The sequence below is a fragment of the Synchytrium microbalum genome (assembly GCF_006535985.1).
Source record: "Synchytrium microbalum strain JEL517 chromosome Unknown SmJEL517_scf0083, whole genome shotgun sequence".
NCBI lineage: Eukaryota > Fungi > Chytridiomycota > Chytridiomycetes > Synchytriales > Synchytriaceae > Synchytrium > Synchytrium microbalum.
Window position 1 is genome coordinate 17930 of NW_022158432.1, and position 21469 is coordinate 39398.

Consider the following 21469-nt stretch of genomic DNA (forward strand, 5'->3'; position numbering starts at 1 on the left):
CTTAGGCTCCGTAGATACATGTAACAAGCCGATCCCTCCTTAAATGATGCTCAGAATAATACGTATCAATGTGCTTTATACTTGTTTGATCTTAATCCAGGAACAAAGTGTGGAAAAGTCCAGCGATTCACCAAAATGCGAAAACACAACACCAAAGTGGATGTGTGCAATACAAGTTTATCAGCGAAGTATAAAGAGGCACGAGAACAATAAAAGTAAGCCCCGTCTTGTCTCTTGATTTAGAAACAAATGTAAACTTGACGTGTTTGAGGAAAAATGTTCAATGCTCGGAAACGACCCAACTGCAGTTGATACAAATTTATTAGCAAACAACACCATAACAAGATACAGAGAACAGTACACGTTTCCCGAAGGTCTAGCGCCTCAAGAAGTGCATTGATGCAACGGCTCCGGCAGCTCCTATAGCTAAACCACCAGCAAACGATACCCAATCGAAATTAACCCGTAACTTGTTTGCCCATGCCATCCCGACTTGTATACCAGCGCTTCTGAATGCAGGAAGTCCGTCAATTGATGTAAAGTTTTTCTTGAGACCTAAAACAAGTTGGTTAGTTCATATGAACAACAACACCCCCCCCCCTCCCAATATACTTCGATAAAATACTGTCCCAAACCATCAAACAGCCAGCGATACTTACGATATCCCGGCAAATCATCATTCTTTTCTGCCCAATTCTTCAAAACCTCTCGATCACCTAGCGTCGAAATTCACATCAGTCCTTCCTCAAAACACACCCCAAAAGAGTAGCCGAGACTCCAGCCATACCAACATAATCAAAATATGGCACAGCATAACCACAACTCGTAGCCACCTTCTTGACATCGATAACAATCACAGAGCGAGATCCAGCAATGCGTTTGTCTTGTGGCAAGAAGGATTCGTATTCGGCAGATCCGATTTCGTGCACTTTGGCTTTACCCCATAGTCTGACCTACACAAGCAAAAAAATCAGGACATTTCGGGAATCGAATGCAACTGGAAAGGTAGGGGAGGTATCTTACAATCCTTGGGGGGCCATCGAAAGCGTTGAATAAGATTGTGATTCTGCCATCTGAGAAGTTTGAAATGAAGTTCTATCAAACTGCCGGAAGAAAAAAGCAAACCTCTAGGTCAAATACTACTAAATAGTCAACAACGAACTTGCTTTCTTTGACGTGGGCAATAGTCTCACTCCCAGACCCCGTTAAATCCTGATACCAGACAGTCTTTGAATCAATGACTGCAAAACACTCTTGTGCGTGGCCTATATTAGATTGAGTTTGGATTTGTTACATTTGTGTTGAACTGTTTGATGTCGAAGATGAAAGAAGAGGTAATGCAATCCAGGTACATGGTACATTACCTTTAGGAGATACATTGACATGCTCTCCATATCGTGGAGCAGTTGCGACCCAAAAGACCTAGATAAGATCGATTTCAAAACATAAGATGTCTGCGAAATTAAAGCAAAAAAGAAACAGAACTTATCGTTATATACCTTTTGAGTAGGTATCCATTCAAAGAGGAACTCTGGAATGTCGTCGTAGAATGTCACCATGGTGATATGTCTTGGTTTCTGTATGTTGTATGAAGTTCTAAGGAAGTTGGAAAGCACCAGTTGAAAGATTCTAATCCGAGTTTAGCACGACGTGAGATCTACTACGAACTTCTACTACTTTTAATTCCTACTGAGCTCGAAATTGTGTCACTCACTCAAAATATAAAAAAGCGTGAGATCGTGGACCACATCGCAACCAAGCGGAATCTCAGCGACACGCGTATCGGTCGCCCTGCATCTCACTTATAAAAATATAAATAATTCCAATTCGTAACCAACCCTCGTATTTTTCATATGGCTCATTACGTCCGCTCTGACGTGAACTACCCAGCAAACCACATCCACAATTCCATCAGAGAGAGGTACACTTTCTGTTTTGAGGCTGAACAAGGCGGCGCATCCGTTGCATCTTGCGCATATACCCTCGATTCCACCGCACAATTAGTAGCTTCATTAAAAGGCTAAAGCTTGAAACTGTGCTTTTTGACAACACAGCAACACCTGACTACGAAAAAACCTTGCTTGCTTCGGTACCCCTTAGTCAATTAGCCCCAGTAGCTTATAGGTAGTTGAAACCTAGTTTACAAGTAATCAGGCCCATCTCTGTCTAATCTGGAGCACAAATGGACATCCAACGCCCCACATCTCCCATGGGATTCAGAACTCGCCCCACAACACCAACTGGAATCCGCATGGACGCTGACACCACAAAGCTGGGCATGTTTGGTCGTCTCCGTAAAGTATTTGGAAGTAAAGATGAACCTCGCAAAAACCAAAAGCTGCGGTTTGCTGATGCACCCGCTACAGAAGATCGACCGACATTATCACGATCGCAGTCACATGAACGGCTTGCTTCGCTGGATGAGAGTACTAGTCAACGGGTGCCCATAGCGGATCGATTGCCGCCGAGGAGGAGTTTACATATACCCAGTAGCTATAGGTTTGATGAGGGAGATGCGCCGGCGATGCCAAAGACTCGTAGTGCTGGGACGTCGAGGCCGTCGTATATTAGCTCGCCGACAGTGCTGGCTCCTGCTGCTGGTAAGTGGGGTGTGTTTGGTTGTGGTTTGGTTGTGTTGGGATGTGATTTATAAAAGGACATGATTTAAAAAGGGACACGAGAAGTTTCGCAATTATGAGCCTTTACTCTCTCACAGCACGCTAACACTTGTGTCCATCAATCCAGAATCCCAAAAACTGCCATCTCTCAAACAATCCGACACTTCTTCAACCCACTCAAACGAAACGGCAATCAGTGAAACCAAATCCAATGTAGGCTCAAACGTCGGCTCCAATGTAGGCTCGAATCTAGGCAGAACAAATAGCACATGGTGGCCCAAGTGGTCTAGCAGCAATCAAAACAATTTAAACGCCCAACACACAACAACGAAAAACATCAAACCGTCCAACAGCAACACAACCATAAACTCAACCTCATCAGCCTCCTCAGCATCCCGCTCCCTCACAACCACAATCCCAACCTCCTCATCCACATCCTCATCAATCACATCCGACGTAGGTCCCCTCTCCATAACCACGACACAGGAACCACTAAAACCATCCCCAACATCATACATAAAAACATCCATCCCTTCACACGTCCTCATAACACCTCCCCCGTCACAGCCAACATCGCCTACACGGTCGACATCAGGCGCGTCGATAGCAACACTCAGCACGATGCAACGGTCTGAAGGTGTGCTGTCGCTGCTCGACATGTACGATAATCCGGACGATGAGTGGAAGAGTATACGCACTGTGAGCAGTGTTGAGAGTTTCAAGGTGGGGCAGCATAGGGCTATTGCCGACGCAGAGAGTGACGATGAACTTGACGTAGGAACCAGGTTTAGCTTTGAAGAGTTGCTTAGTAGTATTAAGAGTGGCGATGAGAGGCCGACGCTGAGGAGGTAGTGTAGGTTTGGAGGAGGCGTAATGTTTGGCAATGGGGAGCGATAGATGAGAGAGAACTCAATGGTGGATTCGGTTGCTTTTTTCGCTTGGGGTTTTGGGATGGATGGAACATAATGTAATGCTCTTTGGCAAGTACTAGAATCAATACTTAATAATTGTCCTTTCATGTCTTACTACAAGACTGATACTGCTTAATAATCTTGTTTCAATTTTGGGAAGGACTACGTCTAATAATAATACACAGTGTCTTTCTAATGCAAACATGCTTCTATTTCTATTTTTTATGGGGGATTTTATAAACAATGAGGGTGTTAACTAACTGAATGTCCTTTGCTCATTATGTACATTTGATACCTTCAACTCTCTACTTCAACTCTAACTTTCACCCTTCACAACTCTTCTTCACCCACCAACCATCGAAGCACCAACAACCACACCACCATCCGTTCCACTTCCACTCCTCTCTGCATTTACATAATCAATGATGGACCAATAGTACGGCGAGTCAACCAACAGATGCAACTGCTTCCACAAACACTGCGTAGACCTGAGGAAAAAGCAACTGGTCATTCCAATGTCTTGAAAGAGACTACACAGTCAACTGATTCTTGAGTCACTTACCCAACCTTGCCACACAAAAACCTCACAATATGGAAATGTCCATGAGTAGCAGCCACAACAATCGCATCTTCAAGGACGACTTGTTGTGTGCGGTAGGCCGTAACTGCTTCTTCTTGTGTTTGTATACGTGATGATGAGAATGATGATTCCGGCGGTGGAGACGGATACGATCCTGCACTATTGAATTCAGCATGCCAGAGCGTTGATACTGCTTCTAGGTGGCCCCGTTTGGAGGCTTCGATGATTACGCGGTCTGCACATGCTCCTTCTAATGTATGAAAAGGGATTGAGTGAGTTGGGGATTCATATGGGATTTTTCGAGGATGGTTTGGCTTACCTTTGACTAGAATAGAAACGCAGACAGAGGAACCAGATGATGCGGCTTCTTTGAGTGCTTCAGACCTCCATGCTGGGTTTGTTGTCTTCGTGCAGAGATACTAATCGATGATGTGTCAGTGAGGTCAAGGAGAAAAAAACAACTCTTGAAGTCAAGATGACCACTTTTCATCCGTTCTGCCACCCATGTGGCCACCCCAAACTTGAAGCAACATAATAACCCAAATTTCAATCTCCAAAACCCATTTACCTGAACAAGCTCAGCATGCTCCCACCTCGCCGCAGTTCTCAGAGGCTTGCCGCGTCTGGAATTGGCATCACATCCACATTTCTCAATCAGATATCTCACAATCTCCAGATTCCCAACTCGTGATGCGAAATATAATGCCCTGACAAAAAAAGGAACTCAAAAGATAGTTTGAAAATTAGAGTCAACACGTAGCAGCCATACCTCTCATCGTTAGCATGCACATCGATCCCCCTCTCAACCAACCACATCGCAACTCCAAGTTGATTCTGCAACGCAGCACGTTCCAGCAAGTCAAGGCGTGACGATGCATCACAGTATGTCTTGTACATCTCAAGTGTTCGTGAATCTGCGTTCATGACGACATCCATAACCGTAGATAAACAGGACACGAGTCCCTTGCGCACGAAATGGCGCATGAGTGTATCCCATCCTCTACATCCCACAAAAAGCGATAGTTACTATGGGTCATGAAACTTGAAAGCTCACACACACCTTAACTTACATCTTGTTCGTAATGCACCCCCACGTAACAAGCAATCCAACAACCTTCCCATCACAACTACCAATCAGCCTCCCGTGCCTCATTAACGCATCACCCTCAACCATCCCAAACCGATCCCTAACGAAACAAGCCCGTAGATAGCAATCTCCCATGACATAATTCATAGCTCTACACGTCCGTGCTAAGCGATCTGGAGCAGCCACATATCGAAGAATGCGCGGCAGTAAATCACACAATGGCAAATCCAAAAATGTTGTTTCCTTCCTTGTAAGTGTTGATTCAGACGGCGATTCGACATAGCATGATATAAAAGACGGTATGGGCTCCCTGTCTGTGCTATGCGCAGTGTTGGTCTCTGTGTGAGCTAGATTGTTTGATTCGAGAGTTTGGTCGTTTATGAGGGCTGCGTCCTCGCTGTCTCTACGTTCTTGGACGTTGCGGAGCCTGGAAGACGTGAATAAGGGTCTCCTTCGTCGAAACATGTTGCTTAATAGTCGTCCCAGCAAAGCTTGTTTTGGAGTGTCGCCCCCCTGATCTCAAAGTTTTTGGTATCACCAATTTAGAGTTGAGATGTGAGAAGCTCATCTCGAAAAATTCAAACCGCCAACATAGTCGCACCGCGAATAATCATATCCTTTCTTCAAATTTCCTTGTATTGCAGAAAAGCGTGGCGATGTAGCTATTATTATGTAGATTATTAAAAAAAGGTCATTATCCCTTTCTGTCTCCTTCACACTATGTCACGGACTACAAGAATGCCACTAACGGCAAGAGGCTGGCATTCCTTCCCAGGCGGCCTTTATACCTTTACAGTAGGCTTACAGTATCTAATCATGTTCTTATCAGCGAGGTCAGATAACTCATTCACTAGTCTCTCACAATCGTCGTGAGTATGGGCTGCAGACACACACAATCTAATACGACCTTCTGCTAATGGAGTCGCTGGGTATCTGTAAAATGAAAATGGTTAGGGAAGGGAATCAAAGATGAATATAATCAAAGTGCAATGCGGTGTTTGTCGCGTTCGATGAATCGTAAGCGATATGAACTATTCCAATGTACTCACCCTACGATAACGACAGCAATCCCCCTTGCAGTCAGCTCCCGTGAAATCGAAACCAACTTTGATGGATGATACACCAGGATCGGTATAACTGGAGATCCAATATCACCGCTAACAGACAATCCCAATTCCCTTAATCTCAGAGCAATATATCTCGAGTTGGCAGATAAGCGATGTAGTCTGTGTCTTCCTTCATCGGTTCCATCTTCTCCCATTATGATGCTCATCGATGAATATATCTGTTGTAGTACCAATGGGCTGACGGTTTCGGCATAGACAGCTGAATGATTATGCAGACGGATTTGATCACATAATGCTTTTGTTCCAGATACATATCCACCAGCGGCTCCAAACGATTTCGTAAAGGTACCCATGAGGACATCAATACGTGCTGGATTTACATTTAGCAAGTCACATATACCACGGCCGTTAGGTCCCAAAGCGCCGATAGAGTGGGCTTCATCAACATATAGGTAGAATTTGTACTTGTCTTTAAGGGCTACTATTTCGTTGAGTTTACAGAATGTTCCTTCCATGGAATAGAGACCTTCTACAATGACTAAGACCTTGTCCCATGGTCTGCCGCTGCGGGGCTGGCCTTGAGCCAAGTTTCGTCGGATTACATGTTCCAGCATTTTGATGTCGTTGTGTTTGAATGTTACTAGAGTGGCTCCTGATACACGGCATCCGTATCGTAATGAAGCGTGGTTGAGTTCGTCAGAGACAATCAATGTGCCCTGTGTGAGAACATGAGAGTGAGTGATTTGTGGTGGACAAAGACTATCATCTTGTCAATCAATCTACCTTGGAAGCTAAAGCAGGAATAGTAGTACTATTCGTAGCAAATCCCATTGAAAAGATAACAGCATCCTCCTGCCCCACAAACCTAGCAACTAACTGTTCCACATCCCGATGCATGACAGAATTACCGACTTCCATTCTCGGCGAGTTCAATGACAATCCATATTTAGCTACAGTAGCTTCAACGGCATCAGCACATGGTCCCTGCGATTGCGCAAAACCCAAGTAATTGTATGAAGACATGTTTAGCAAGTCAGATGTTGTTCCAGTGTAGGAGAAGGTAGCATTATTGTCTTCAGACTCGCGATCTAGGACCGTGATTACTCTGCCGGGGACATTTGTTATGGCCTTGTTGAAGCAGTCTCGGATTCTGAGATATATGCGACGGTGGTAGAGGGTTTCTTCCAAATCCATAAGTGGCGCATATCCCTGTGTATATTGTGTGAGTTATTTGTATACTGTGACCGCAGCAGGACATGGACCCGTGTCTCATATCAAGCTGCCACTTATCAAAACAACTCACGTTTCGTGGTTTGTACTGGGTATAGTTTTCAGGATAGAGGGAGCAGGCGATGAAATCACGTATCCGACCGACTAGAGATAATATAGCATCTAGAATACAAAAGATGCGGTTAGCTCCTGTGGTTGTTTGTGAATGCCTCCATTCAACCACCAAAAAAAGTCTCCACCCCAATGGAGCCCCGATCCATCAAACACGATGCAAGGCAATCGGCAGTGCAATAGAACGTGACAGGTACATACAAGATAGATAGGTGGTGATGATGACCCAGAGAGCGGGAGCATCGACTGTCGAATGAACCTTCTGTTTCTTCGGCTCGACCTTGGTATGGACACTTTCATGAGTCAGATAGACTGGTTTCGAGGGATCGTTGATGGTGGCGGCGGCTCCATAATATTCCAAGCTCGATGGAGTGAAGTCTAGTGCTCGCTCTCCTTTACCCATCTTCTACTCTATCTCTATTATGCTATTAATACTGTAATGTTTTGGTGGGAGAAACAGTGCAAATCAGTCGCCACGGAAACTTACAAACCACTGCAATCAACTCGCTCACCTCGACGCGTTTTTCAATCTGTATATATTCCGGATGCCAGTCTTTCCACGAAAACACGAAACTTGTAGTGCCTTTTGTGCCTGTTTCAAGTTCCTATTCTTCTCAAACACTTGGCACTTGGCACGTCGTCAAACCGCTGAACTCTAACCGTCACGTTGGCATCCAGCCACTCATCCAAGATAATGGCGACAGACACTACACAGTTATCAAGGTATCAATCATGTTTGACAGCGACTTCATCTTGACACCCAACATTGTTGCCATTCGTATTTCATTTTGAGCTAACTGTACACAATTTTACCGACTCAGAGCAGGCCCAAAAGACTGCATGGCATGTAGATTAACAGGATTTGCTGCAATGTCTGGTATTGGAGGCTACATGCTTTGGGAACGAAGTCGATTACCTAAGAACCCACAGTCAAAGTCACTCCGCTGGTTTCTGGGAGGGATGGCTGCATGTACGTACAAGTATCTAAGAGTTCGTGATGGATGCCTTATGAGAGTGTGTGTGATGGTGTGGATTGTCCACACTACTGTCAAAAATCAACACCAAATCAGGCGGGGTTTTGTTTGGTACTCCATTCGAGACGGAACGTTTTCTGTCTTTAGCTGTTTATTGGGCATTGTATACACGCATTAGCGTCTTGTGTTATTTGGTGGTAGTGAGCAAATTTATGCAGTTCAGCAGCTTTAGACCATTCCTTTTTTTTGGCCAATACGCAGAATTGATTCTCGATTACTTTTAGGCTTCTTTGCATTCGGAGCAACGAGATTAGTGGTCCCTATAGGATCTGAAGAGAGGCAATAAACATGCTTGTTGTTGGATCTCCTCTCGTTGGACGTCAGGTCATGAGAAGACGCGTATATCAATGCACTGTCTTCTCAGGGCAGCTTAGATGTATATACTGGTGTCACTATGGTGACAAATTGCTCGTCATCGTACAACAGCTTTGGAGTTTGTGTCAAGGCCATGAAAAGACATAATCTGTACAAAAGAGCATGTGTTGAGCACCACCATACCAGCGTCCCCACCACTACAATATTATGATCGTCCTCTTCCTAGTTTTCAGCTTACGTGGCACGTCATTACCCGTAAACATACTGTTTAAAAAAAGAAGGGGCTTCCCAAACCCGAGTCAACCAGGTCTTCCAAGCAAACTCCCGGGTTCGGTACATGGTAAATTGTCTTCCAGACTCGGAAACATATTTGCACTTTGGTTTTTCTTGTCACAACACTAACAAACAAATTTGCGCAGCGCGTTGCTAGACAACAATTCTGTTGAGTTCTACTTCTTTTTAACCAAAGCATAATTAATATTTTGCGTGAGCTTGAAGGATTTATATTGTACCTATACCTGGGGCCTGTTTTATATACCTCTAGATCTCCGCCATTAGCTGGGATCTATATTAAAAAAGATGTCGAGACGCACATTGAAATTGGTGCTATGGTTGGCTACACTTTTGAGTCTAGCGACTGCATCACCGCTATCAAATCACAGTGAGCAATGCTTTCGATATTCTGAAATGGAAGAATGATTGTTTATCAGTTACCTATTCATCATATTCGATTTGTTTTGCTAACTACCAATTCATCACATCACAGTATCATTGATCGAACGAGACAATCTAACTCCAGAACAACGAGCTGCTGATGCTGGAACTGGTCTGGTTAGCCAGGGTGGTTTATCAGTATGGTTTGGCATTGGTGGTGCTATTCGAAATGCCATGAGGCAAGGCAAAACAACTTTACCCATCTTGGATCCTGTCACTGGGAAGATGGTGTTTGATATCAAGACTATTGTTATGTTCTATATAGTGAGTTTTTTTGCTGGTGTTAGGTCGTGTTGAACGTGTTTTATTAACGTTTCGTTTTTCGTTAGCCCGTTTTGGTTTTTGTTGGTAACTTCGAGCATTTTTTCTCCTTCCGTTAAAAGCATACATACTAACCTTCATGTCTCATCATAGTCCTTATCCTACTCCTTCTCGTCGGAACCGGTTGCGCAGGTTGCTGCTTATGCTGTTGCTGTCGTCGCAAACTACTCCGCCGAAGAAAAGCATACACCACCTCAGACCGACTCGTAGCCATCATCTTCCTCGTACTACTCTTAGCTTGTGGAGGTGTCGCCATTCTAGGTGGTTGGAGAGGATCTGCATTGATATCAACGGGGATCCAATTGATATTCAGTGTCACAAACACTACTGTTGCTGATGTGCAGTTGAAGATTGCAAGTGTTATACCCGGTGCTAATAGTATTTTGGGGGTTGTTTCTACCACCGTTAATTGTAAGTACTTGAAGGTTACCATAGGTGCAAGAGATGGAATTAATGTCCCCATTTTTAGCTTCCATCGACGGAGTCGTGACTCAGCTAGGTTTGGATACCTTAAGTGCCAATGCTTCGCCTATAGGTATGTTGCAGCAGGAAATGTGGATTCTGTTGAATTTTTTGACTACTGTGGCTTTGTGACTGGCATTGCGACTTGTGTGATATTGTCGATTTTTTGCTGGCTCTGGCTAACGTCAAACCAAAAATTATAGTCGCAAGCCTCGCAGCGACCCTCATCGCTATGCAAGGCTCAATCGACACCATGCTCCTCAACGTAACCAAAATCGGCTGGGACTATGGAAATCTCACTTCCATCCTCGAGCCAGCCTTGATCGGCGACCTAAACTACTTCAACTCCCAACTACAAACCCTCTCTGGATCCCAAAATAACGCTGGTAGCATCTTCCAACTCCAACAGGCGCTACCAACCATGGACGTAACTCAAGCCGGTGGTAACTTCTCTGGTGTCTCACCAACACCATCTGATTTGAACAATATGGTTGCACCCGCCACCACAATGCCAAACTTGGTTACTATGGCTCATAGTATTACGAGTTTGTTTAATTCGTTGACTACCACTGCTTCGACTACTATTTCGCAGTCGACTGGACCAATCAAGAATCAGGTTGCCACGTTGTTAAACGGTGCACAGACGACTGTGAATAGTACTTTTGGACCGATTTCGGATCAAGTTAACAGCGACATAGCGTCATATGCTACGGATAACATCAACAAGTATTCGATTTTGGCTTTGCAGTATGATTCATACCGGTATGTGATTGTAACTGATTTGGTCATGTGGTTGTAAGTTTTTTTTGATCGTAATGCCATTTTAGAAATTACGGATACATGGCTATCTTCATTCTCTGTATCATTTGGCTCTTCGTTCCTCTATTATGTATCGTTGCAAAGAAACCAAAGGGCACTAAATGGTAAGGTTGTGTGACACATTTGTATTATACAAAATCAGCTTCTCAATTCTTTTCCGTAATCTAGCTGTACTCTCTTTGCCGTTCCATTTATTGTGATCTTATACCTCTTGGCACTCTTGCACTTTATCTTTGCCTATGCTATGGGTGAAGGTAAACACAATGCTTGCCATTATCACGTGACATCTCACAGTCTAAACATTTTTCTTCTTTTGTCGCTCTAGTCTGCTTCTACGCATTCGCCCAAAACATGAGTATCGCCCAACCTCTCCTCGGAAACTCAACTTACCAATACATTGGATATGGTTTCCAAGCTCAAGCCATGTGTTCTCAAGGCTCAAACTTGATTGATGTGGCAGTTGCGTTGAATGTTGTACCTGCTAGCTACGGAATCAACAGCACAACTGTCAGTCTGCACTACCAAGCCCAGAATCTGTTGAATGGGTTGAATTTGAATTCTTTAGTTAATTCTGTGAATCTGAAGTACGTTATTAGATTTAAATTGAAGATTCGAAAGCGGAACTCGATTGACTCACAATATTTATCCTAATGTTAAGCTCAACATTCTCATTGAGCTCCAGCAACTTGGCATCCCAACTCGCACCAGTCAACACCTCCCTAACAAATATCACCTCCCTTAACACTACCACATGGAAGAACCAAGCCTCGCGACCAATTCTTGGAACTGCATGGCAGACCCTCCTCACCTCCCTAACGACCTTAAACACTGTAGTCACCACCGGTTCTGATGCTTCACGAGAAACACCTTTCGCATGGACACCTCCCGCTAGTCCCAACATTGGCGATGTGAACTACTGGATTACTTTGTGGAATCCAGTGTATACCAACATATCGAATTACAATGCTACCAGTCCAACCATTGCGGCTATGAATGCCAAGATGGCTGAATCCGTTGTCCTTTTAGACGGATTGCAAGGATTTGTTCCTACCCTTCAGGGTGATATTGCGACCCTGCTGACTTTGAATACTCAGCTGACAACTGTTCTGAATAACTATTTGGGTAGTGTCCCTACTTTGGTAAGTTCTGCCAACCTTATGAGTTGTCGATTGTCAAGTTATGACACATGTTCTAATAGTTTTGGCTCAATTCTTTAGTTGACTACTGGTATCACTACTTTGGAATCAAATATTTTGACTGCTGCTGATCTAATTCAACTACAAGTCAACAATTTGACCGAATGTGCAGTTCTTGCCAATGACACTCTGGCATTGGAGCATACGTAAGTCATAACCCTGTGATAAATTGCATCCTTTTTCGTTTTGTTCCTCGTTCGTGCCTGACTCCTCTTTGATAGGCTTTGTACTGTTTTTGTTGGAGCATTCGATTCTTTATGGATGGCCTTCCTAGTCCTCGCCTGTTGTGGTACTGCATCTTTAGCAGTATTCGTCGTAGCTGCCAACCGTCTCGCAGACAAGACTGCTCGTGAAGCAGCCAACGAATCCATCTACCAAAAGAAAGGCAAGAAATCTAAAACCGACAAATGGGAAGACGATGACGAAGCGCCAGCACCTCAACTCGCTGTCAAAACCAAGGGCAAACGCAACAGTGGTCGCGGCCAACAACAACAAGTACTCCACACCGCCGAAATGTCGCCAGTCTCCCCAGGAGCTGGCAGTCATTCATTTCGAGGGAAGAAGGGTACTAAAGACAGATCATCGTCGAATTCATCCAATAAGGTAGAGCCAATGGGAATCTCACCAGTCCTTATTGATGAGGCTGAACCACAGTCTGTACTGGTCGCTCCTGGAAGTCGAACTATGAGTGGGCAAGATCGGGCTGCTTATATGGCTGCTATGCAAGCTAATGAGACTGATCCAGCTATGGAATCACACTCTGCATTTCTTGCGGCCATGGCGCAACGAGCTTACAATAATTCGGATCCCGCGGCAAATGGGGGTGTGATGCAAGTTATTGATGAGAACGGACTGTATGTGAATGATAATGGTGAGTATTCTAAACGCTGATGCAGAAATGAATTCATCTTTAGAGAAACCAATACCAATACCTGATTTCTAAACCCATTTCCACAACCATTTTAGGCATCTACCCGACTATTTCGATGGCACCACCAAGCTTCCAAGACCCCAGCCACACACAAGAAACCGACGAAATGAAACTTGACGCCGCACTAGACAACCTGATCCACAACATTGATGCCCGCAATCAATCAAACCGAACATCACAAGCCGTCCGTCCCTCTGCCACAATCCGAAACCCCAACCCAAACAACCTCGAACTCGACCTGACTCGTCTGATATCTCGAAACTCATCCACATCCCCACAAAGTGCATACTCCAACACAACACCATCTCCAGATGGTGAACATGCACCGTTACTAAAGCCTGGTTATGTAGCACCACCGTCACTACCAGCCAATTTCACCATCCGGGGATCACCGAATGAGACGATACGGGTTGTTGCAAGTTCGCCTGGCAACACTTTGCCTGCGCCTGTTATGAGGGGCAATTCTTCATTGCACCAGGAAAATGCTGCCGCCTATTTGGAGGCTAGGAGGACGTCGAGGGCTAGCAAGTCGTCACGACACTAGATTGTGGCTCTAGCGTATGATTTAAACATATTCAATTTTTTGGATTCATTGTAAATTGTCTTTTGATATTAAAGGATCTCTTACTGTCTGAATATTTATACTGTTTGTGCGTGTTTGATGAAACTGACGCAAGATTGGTTCTACCTTCGAAGGAATGGTCTAAGAAGATTTTTGATATCCCGATGCGTTAAATCAAGTAATTTTCAGTATTCAAACAAGTTTCGTTGTGTGATTTACCTCACAAAACATTCTTTAAATTGACGAACAGACATCGACATAACCCCACAACCAACATGGGTGAGTCTTTAGGCACTTACCACACTCGCGAGACGATAGAGAAATTCAAGAGGCACGCCATTCTTGGCATGATTTCGCCTGTTGAATGAAAATATTTGTAAGCACTAACGTAGGTCCTTTAAAAACAACAAGCTGCTGTTCCGTTGCGTGGATTCACTCTAGCATGTAGTGTTTGAAACGGACCCGACTCGACCGGACTTTCAGCGGCGTCCGGTCCTATGCGGACCGACCGGTCAACGAGTCCGGTCCGGTCCGCTTGGAGTCCGCGGACTCATGAGCAGGTCCACTAGGTCCGCGGACTTGTGCTTGTGTGTCATGAAATAGACGCAAAGAAACAACAACCACCTAGTATCAGGCCATTTTGTTGGTTTTATTTAAGATTAAGATGACAAAATATTTTATTTCGCGACTTCTACTCCAACTCTATCAACTCCTGCTCCACCTCACAATCAATAAACTCTCCATTTACGTCTTCTGTATCATCATCCCCAATTAAACTGGTCAACAAATCGTCATTGGACCACCAGTTTCGTAGGCAGAGTACATTCCGGATTTATGTTCTTTTAAATTCGAGCGTTTTACCGATATCAAATCCGAACTGCGCGTTCCGAGGGTGTTGACGTAGCTATGAGAGTCAATTAGAAACCCAAATATTGGTAACTAGGTGCATTCGCAAAACTCTTACCTGGTACAGCCATAACATCTCTTGCCATTCTAGCAAGAGTTGGATATTGGAGTTGATTGTCCTAAAAGCGAAAGTGGAAGTTGCGACATGTTCTCAACCATCTTTGCGTTCCACCAGCTTAGTACCTCCTGCTGATACAACTGGGGATTTTCCTTCGTACCGGGTATTTTGGGGGCCCTGGGAGCAGCAAGGTATACCTCCACTTCGTTTTGGTCAGGGAGGATCGTTTCTTCATCTTCATCCGAGCTCCATCCTCCCAAAGCTTGAGCGAGCTCTCTGCCGATATCGTTTACCGAATGACTGGAGGTTGTGCGATCTAGTGGTTTCTTGGTGTTGGAAGGCGTGGCGGTTGCCTTGTTACCATTGTACATATCAGAGAGTGACTTCTTCATCTGTGTCAGATGAGTTTTTGCTCTAATGGCCCATTGTAACTTCGAAAATGGATGTAACACTAAAGTAAAATGAGTATGCTGGTATGTTACCGGATGACCAATTAGAATTCTGGAACGAGACCCTCAATCATATTAAACGAGAAGCTAACCGGCTGTACAAAAGAATTCGAAACTTGAGAATCAGGGGCCCGAGGCCTGTACTCGAATTCCGGTTTATACAGCTGAAACAGACCAAAGCTGCATATGCTGATAGACTGAGAACCGTTAAGAAGGATAGGCTCGAAGACCTTTTTGAAAGCCAAAGTAGTATAGATGTGTGCACGGTTCTGAAATCGGTTAGAAGCCGACGTCGTGCTAATGGATGTAATCCTAATCAGTCCAGATTAGAACCTGACGAAGCTTCCCTGTAGAAGTATGCTCAATATTACAGGGAGATATACGACTCACACGGCATGGAACCAATCTTGGAAGTACCTATTCAAGTGGGTGTAGTGCCAGGGTGGCTAGATCTGGAAGATGTCAAGCAGGCAATACTTACTTTGCCAAATGGGAAGGATTCCGGTGTAGACGAACTCCAAGCCGAGATGATAAAACCTCTAGTTAGACCTGATAGCACCCATGTTCTATGTACTTGTGCAAACTATGTATAGAACAGGTGTTAGCCCATCTGAATGGAACATTGCGAACTCATGCCAGCTATGGAAGGGAATAAAGAAGGGCCCTGCTGATAGCATCGAAGCCCACAGACCAATATCGCTTACCTGTATACTGCGTAAAGCTACGGAGAGAATACTATTGCAGCGGATGAAACTGGAAGTTGAGACACTAGACATTGCCCAAGGTGGTTTCAGAGCTGACAGATCCACTATGGATCAGATCATGGTACTAGACACCATATTGAAGAGAGAGGCTGCACCCTGCACCAATGCCACAATCCGTAAAAGACGAGCCAAACATGTATACGAAGATGAAATGGAAAGCACCATACCCACCGTGTTTCTAGATATCAAGGCAGTATACGATACCGTCAACAGAGTTAAGCTATGGACAAACCTGGAGGACCGAAAAGTCAGCCAGCAGCTGCTCACACTTACCAAGTCATTGTTTGACAGATGCTGCATCAGAGTGATTGTAAAAGGTAACCAATCCGACAAAGTGGATTTGAGTCGTGGTCTACTACAGGGCTCGGTGATGTCCCCGCTCCTATATTCATACTATATTGACGACCTTCCTGGTAAATTGAGGGACGTAACGGACGGTTTCGATGTTGGAGGGGTAAAGATAAATAACTTACTTTATGCTGATGATATCGCTCTACTGGCCAAACGTTCCATAGAAATGCAAAAGTTGCTGGATATCTGCTTCCAGCACTCCATCGAGTTTGACTATCGATTTGCAGTTTCTAAATGTGTTGCTGTTGGAGGTAGTGTGGATGATATACTGCTGCTAGGAGACAAGATCGTACCATAGTCGGATGATGGTGGATTCACATATTTAGGAGTCCCGTTTACAGCAGCTGGCATAGACAACTACATGTCACTAGCAAGGCGAAGAAAGCCTTGCAAGCGACCTTCGCCATGGGTAATACTGGACTACGTTTTTTTTCTCTTTCAATAGTGTATGTATGGAAAGGATTACTAAACAAATGCAACTGATATAGTATAATAATATAAAAAACCATAGGGCCACATACACCGGCCTATTATATCCCTTGGGATACAGAACACCTATAAAATTGGATGGTTTAGGCATCCATGCCATATCAACGTCATCAGGCCATGCCAATGTACGGAGTGATTCCATATGGGCGATTCGTAGTTGTTTCCAATCCGGACACTTCATTGTTGAGCTATCGTCATGAAGGTTGGTTTGTCGATCTTGGTTAACGGTGTTTCTGTATTTGTTACTGACTATTTTCTTCCATATGTGGTTACAAGCAGCGTTGCTAAGCAGTCCATTCACTGTTGGATTCTGCTCTTCCCCACGTATAAAGTGATGGACGAGACAGTCTTCGGGAGCATCGTGGAATCTGGCCATACATTTAGCATTCAACTCGAGAGCTCGATATTCGATTTTGGGTATACCTGCCAGAAGTAATAGGGCATTTCGGTTTGTCGATTCATTGGCTCCAAGTATTCTTTTTAACACAATTCCTTGCGCTACATCTAGTTTCTGCTGGACCTTGCGGCTCACATTCCCTTGATCCGGCCTCATTACTGCCAGTCCGTATTCTAATATTGGTCTGATAAATGTCTTGTACACCTGGACATTTATCTTTGGTGGGAATCCATGGCCATGAAGACCTATGCCACCCATCGCAAACGTGGCCTGTAATGCTTTATTGGCCATAGTGGTGACATGTTGAGGTATGTCAACTCCTGCAGCTGTAAACGGCACTCCTAAATAAGTGAAGCGTCCATCACTCGAGCACATGTGGTGGAATATCTCGATTTGAATGATGGAGCTAGTGTCAGATTAGCCCAAATCCTAGAACGTAAAGAGAAGCAAAATCCACAGAAAGTTGTAGAGGCAGGCCCAGTTGCAGCACGAACGACACCACAATGGCACCAATATGTAGATGAATCCACTCGCAAGAAAAACCGAGTGGTGGAACTGTATCATAACAGCTTGGAACGAATTATGGATACTATCGACCAACGTAGCACGAAGGAGGATTGGCGGTACATCCATCAATGTATCCTCAGAATCTCGATTGAATGTATAGGCTGGGATTTTAAAGATCCAGAACTTCTCAGGAAACTGAAGGTGAAGGCGGGATACGTAGACGAGTAGAAGTAGTAAAACACACACGGTGAATTGGTAACTCATTACCAGTACACCTCGCATAGTAGTAGCATTGTAGCATTTCACATTAGGATGTGTTGTGAACTCGGCGGTTGCAAACCAACGAGAACGCAACACAGGGATAGGTGGTCTATACTTGGGCACTTGTGCCGCAACAAGTGAAAAGACCTGTTGCAGACCACTATAGTCATTAGATTAGCTTATATTGTGTCACTGATATGTCATCGCTATGTCCAACCCTTGGGACCAGTATTGCCATTCACCAGGCCTTTAGCCCCTATTATGACAAACAACCAGGACGAAGACGAGGATGCTGAAGAAGAAGACGAAGAAGATGGACTCCTCGCACCTGTAAAACAAGAACACGGAAATCTAATCCGTTTCCGACCATCGACGATATTTTAGATCGAAGAACTCCATCCGTAGCAAAGACCTCGGCTGCTTCCTCTGCTGGCTCCTCTTCTGTCTCTTCACCATCGGTACCACGACGTTATCCAGAAGGAGTAAAGAAACGACAGAGAGTCTCCAATACCGTGGCTCTGAACTCTGTTCAGTCTCAGATGAATCAGATGAACCAGCTCTTAGATCCCACGCAACGGAGCTGTACGTGAAGATTCTAGAATGTCCAGTCTTTTTATGCAGTCGGAATTGACTGCTGCACGAGAGGAAGCTAGTCGTATGCAGCAACGAGTCCATAATCTCGAACTTCAATTGATGCAGGCGCAGATGGAAGGACGACGTCTTAGCAGTGAGGTTGACAGATATAAAAGTGACGCAGACGCTAATCGTATGATGATGATGATGGGCGGAGGTGGTGGTGGTGGTAGTGGTGCGTTTTATAATCGTCAAAGAGGTGGTGGAGGTGTGAATCGTCGTGATTTTGAGGAATATGAAGCTTTTGAGGATAGTCGCTACAATCCGTATGGTCGTCAGCCAGCATTCAATGTCTCGGACATTCCATTTGCTGCTCTTCCTCGTGGCTATACTCCTTACCAGCAACTTGCACCAGTTGTGCCTCCTGGCATGCCTGCTATGCTACCACCTGTAATGCCAGCTACGCCGGTACCTTTTATTGCAGCCGCAGCACCAGTTATACCAGTAGCGCCGACCGTCATGGTAGAAACGCCATCTGGAAATTGCATCCCCACAAACCAAGAATTGATTGACTCTGTTTCTAACCAGGTAAGTGAACCTCACGAATGCAAACTCCTTCAATCTAACAGTACTGTCTTTCTGTAGTGATGGACTGTGTTTTACTTGTACGCTTGTATTCCGAACTGTAAATAAAAAAAACCTGTCTTTAAAAAAGCCCAAAAACACGCTCGTGTGATTATGTACGTAGCCAGCTCTTCATGTATTTGTAAATTTTTATTTATAGAGCAGCACAACAATATAAAAATTATCTGTACATCATGCAACAGGTTGCAAATCACTGCCATCCACATTAAATTGAAATCTGTTCAACCACTCATCACCGAATTGCTCCCATTCACGGCTCTGTTGCCTTCTTCACAAGCCTTCATAGACTCTCTTGATCTGATTGATTTCAACACGACGAGTTCTGAGATTGAAGCGATGTAAACAAGTACTGATTAAATCGATCCGGTAGTTATCATCACCATTTTGAGTTCCTCCACCTGGAAGCTTACGCTTCAATCTAGTGAATGAGCCCTGTAGAGCCCTCATACCCCATTCCACCGCCTGCCTACACGACGTCAGCTCCGAGCTAAATTGTTGAAGAGTGTGACGCTCGACGGGATCTTGAGCTAGCCGATCATTGGATTTAATTGGAGCCTTTATTTTTTGCTTCAGCCTATCCGACACTCGAGGGAAGGCCGTATCGGCGATTAAATAGTATGCTCCTGGAGTCCTAGTAGGCTAGATGGCAAATAAATGGTTAAGTTTACTCTGCGACTCGAATTTCGGAGAGTTCTTACATCAAGGAGAACAGGATACAAGTTCCCAGCGACTCGAGAATCATTGTAGCGACCCGGATCATTTATGCTAGCCCAAATTATACACCCATCAGGAGAAAAGACCAATAAGTTACTAACACAATGTGTTTTCTTCCATCCGTTGTAGTATTCTTCCTGTAATTCTTCGTCTGTCGGTGTCTTTATAGGTAGACTGAGTCCATCAACAAAACCGAAGCCAGACAGCAGTAAAGGATGCCGATTATGTATGATGTTTGAGTTTTCCACAATTTGTTCGTGACTCGGCCACTCGATTCGAGCGTCTTCCATTGTCATCAGTGTCTCCTTGAGCAGCGTCAGAGCATGACGAATATATCTAAAAGTTTGCAGTAGTGGTAAGAGATAGGCGACGAATCGTTCTGGGTTTGAAAAAACTAACCTGTCGCCCGACACTTGGAACTATTGCAAAGATCTGTTGTAAAGCTATCTCACTATGCCCCGTGGACAGATGCATGAGAATTAATCCCAACGCCCCTACAGCATCCAAACTTCGTCGTCCTGGTCTAGGTGTTGCTGTTTCGTCAACGTCGGCTCGTCCTAGGGGGCCTCTTTCCCAAGCGTCACGGAATCCTGAGTCCAGTATTGCCGTGAATGTATCGTGATCAAATCAGGTGACTGCTATCAGAGATCTATCCACATCACTCTGCCATAAACTTGTCCAGGGTGTTTCTGATCTAGAATTCAGCAGCAATGACGGTCTTGTCAAATACGGATGACAGATTCTCTTCTGCCTGTAGAAGGCATCTAAAACGGCCTGGTGGATTATTTTACATCCCTGTAAGACGAGTTCATCCTCATCGTCGTCTGCCCAGGACAACAACAGCGAGTGATGGATCAACAATGGGTTGAATCGTTGACGAAGAAGCTCCGAGTCATCTTCATACATGTTAGCAGCTGTCCATTCCATTTCGGGTCGTTGCTCTAATGCGATCTAAGGCGTAAACACCACACCAAATGGTTGTGAATCAAATCACGCCAACTTTTGCGGTTTGTGAACATTTACATCATTAACGCAGCGGGAAGCCCAACTATATATAACTTTGCAAACCGAGTTTGAGCTTTATAAAAACTTGTTAATTATTTATAAAGGTCTGCGGGAAGACATCCAACATAGTATAATAATATAAAAACCATAGGGCCACATACACCGGCCTATTATATCCCTTGGGATACAGACCACCTATACACGTGGTTCAAACACCTTAATGTTTAAACCACACTAATTACGACATACTGTGCTGAGAGAAAAGCTAACCTATGGGGCTATATCTGTATACTATTCGTATTTTGGGGTGTTGTTTTTTTCCACGACCTCTTTACCGCTGTGTTACAATCATCCACTTTCTCCACACTAAAAAAAGTCTCTTCATCGACTTC

The 21469-nt window shown here is 44.4% G+C and overlaps 5 protein-coding genes across 5 annotated transcripts; 1 reads left to right on the plus strand and 4 right to left on the minus strand.

The window, feature by feature from the left end:
• Positions 1–376: 376 nt before the first annotated feature.
• On the minus strand, positions 377–1559 carry SmJEL517_g06153 (uncharacterized protein; the record flags this gene model as incomplete). Its single annotated transcript, XM_031172079.1, has 6 exons — positions 377–555; positions 660–716; positions 788–953; positions 1126–1265; positions 1365–1422; positions 1500–1559. The coding sequence occupies 6 exons, from the start codon at positions 1557–1559 to the stop codon at positions 377–379; spliced, it is 660 nt and encodes a 219-aa protein (XP_031021942.1).
• A 2267-nt stretch (positions 1560–3826) lies between these two features.
• On the minus strand, positions 3827–5661 carry SmJEL517_g06154 (uncharacterized protein; the record flags this gene model as incomplete). Its single annotated transcript, XM_031172080.1, has 7 exons — positions 3827–3834; positions 3881–4017; positions 4092–4359; positions 4429–4528; positions 4678–4816; positions 4879–5109; positions 5180–5661. 7 exons carry the CDS (start codon positions 5659–5661, stop codon positions 3827–3829), a joined length of 1365 nt encoding a protein of 454 aa, XP_031021946.1.
• Positions 5662–5890: 229 nt separating this feature from the next.
• On the minus strand, positions 5891–8007 carry SmJEL517_g06155 (uncharacterized protein; the record flags this gene model as incomplete). The annotated part of the gene is made up of 6 exons (XM_031172081.1): positions 5891–5896; positions 5985–6129; positions 6246–6979; positions 7047–7472; positions 7567–7655; positions 7806–8007. 6 exons carry the CDS (start codon positions 8005–8007, stop codon positions 5891–5893), a joined length of 1602 nt encoding a protein of 533 aa, XP_031021945.1.
• A 1525-nt stretch (positions 8008–9532) lies between these two features.
• SmJEL517_g06156 (uncharacterized protein) lies at positions 9533–13940 on the plus strand (the record flags this gene model as incomplete). Its single annotated transcript, XM_031172082.1, has 13 exons — positions 9533–9614; positions 9720–9931; positions 9997–10015; positions 10082–10399; positions 10458–10523; positions 10654–11212; positions 11278–11373; positions 11438–11523; positions 11595–11853; positions 11928–12408; positions 12487–12611; positions 12687–13336; positions 13432–13940. 13 exons carry the CDS (start codon positions 9533–9535, stop codon positions 13938–13940), a joined length of 3462 nt encoding a protein of 1153 aa, XP_031021944.1.
• A 5688-nt stretch (positions 13941–19628) lies between these two features.
• Positions 19629–21099, minus strand: SmJEL517_g06157 (uncharacterized protein; the record flags this gene model as incomplete). The annotated part of the gene is made up of 5 exons (XM_031172083.1): positions 20735–21099; positions 20571–20662; positions 20472–20491; positions 20057–20408; positions 19629–19997 (listed from the first exon to the last, which is right to left on the minus strand). Exons 1-5 carry the CDS (start codon positions 20997–20999, stop codon positions 19629–19631), a joined length of 1098 nt encoding a protein of 365 aa, XP_031021943.1. The 5' UTR covers positions 21000–21099.
• Between the last annotated feature and the right edge of the window lie 370 nt (positions 21100–21469).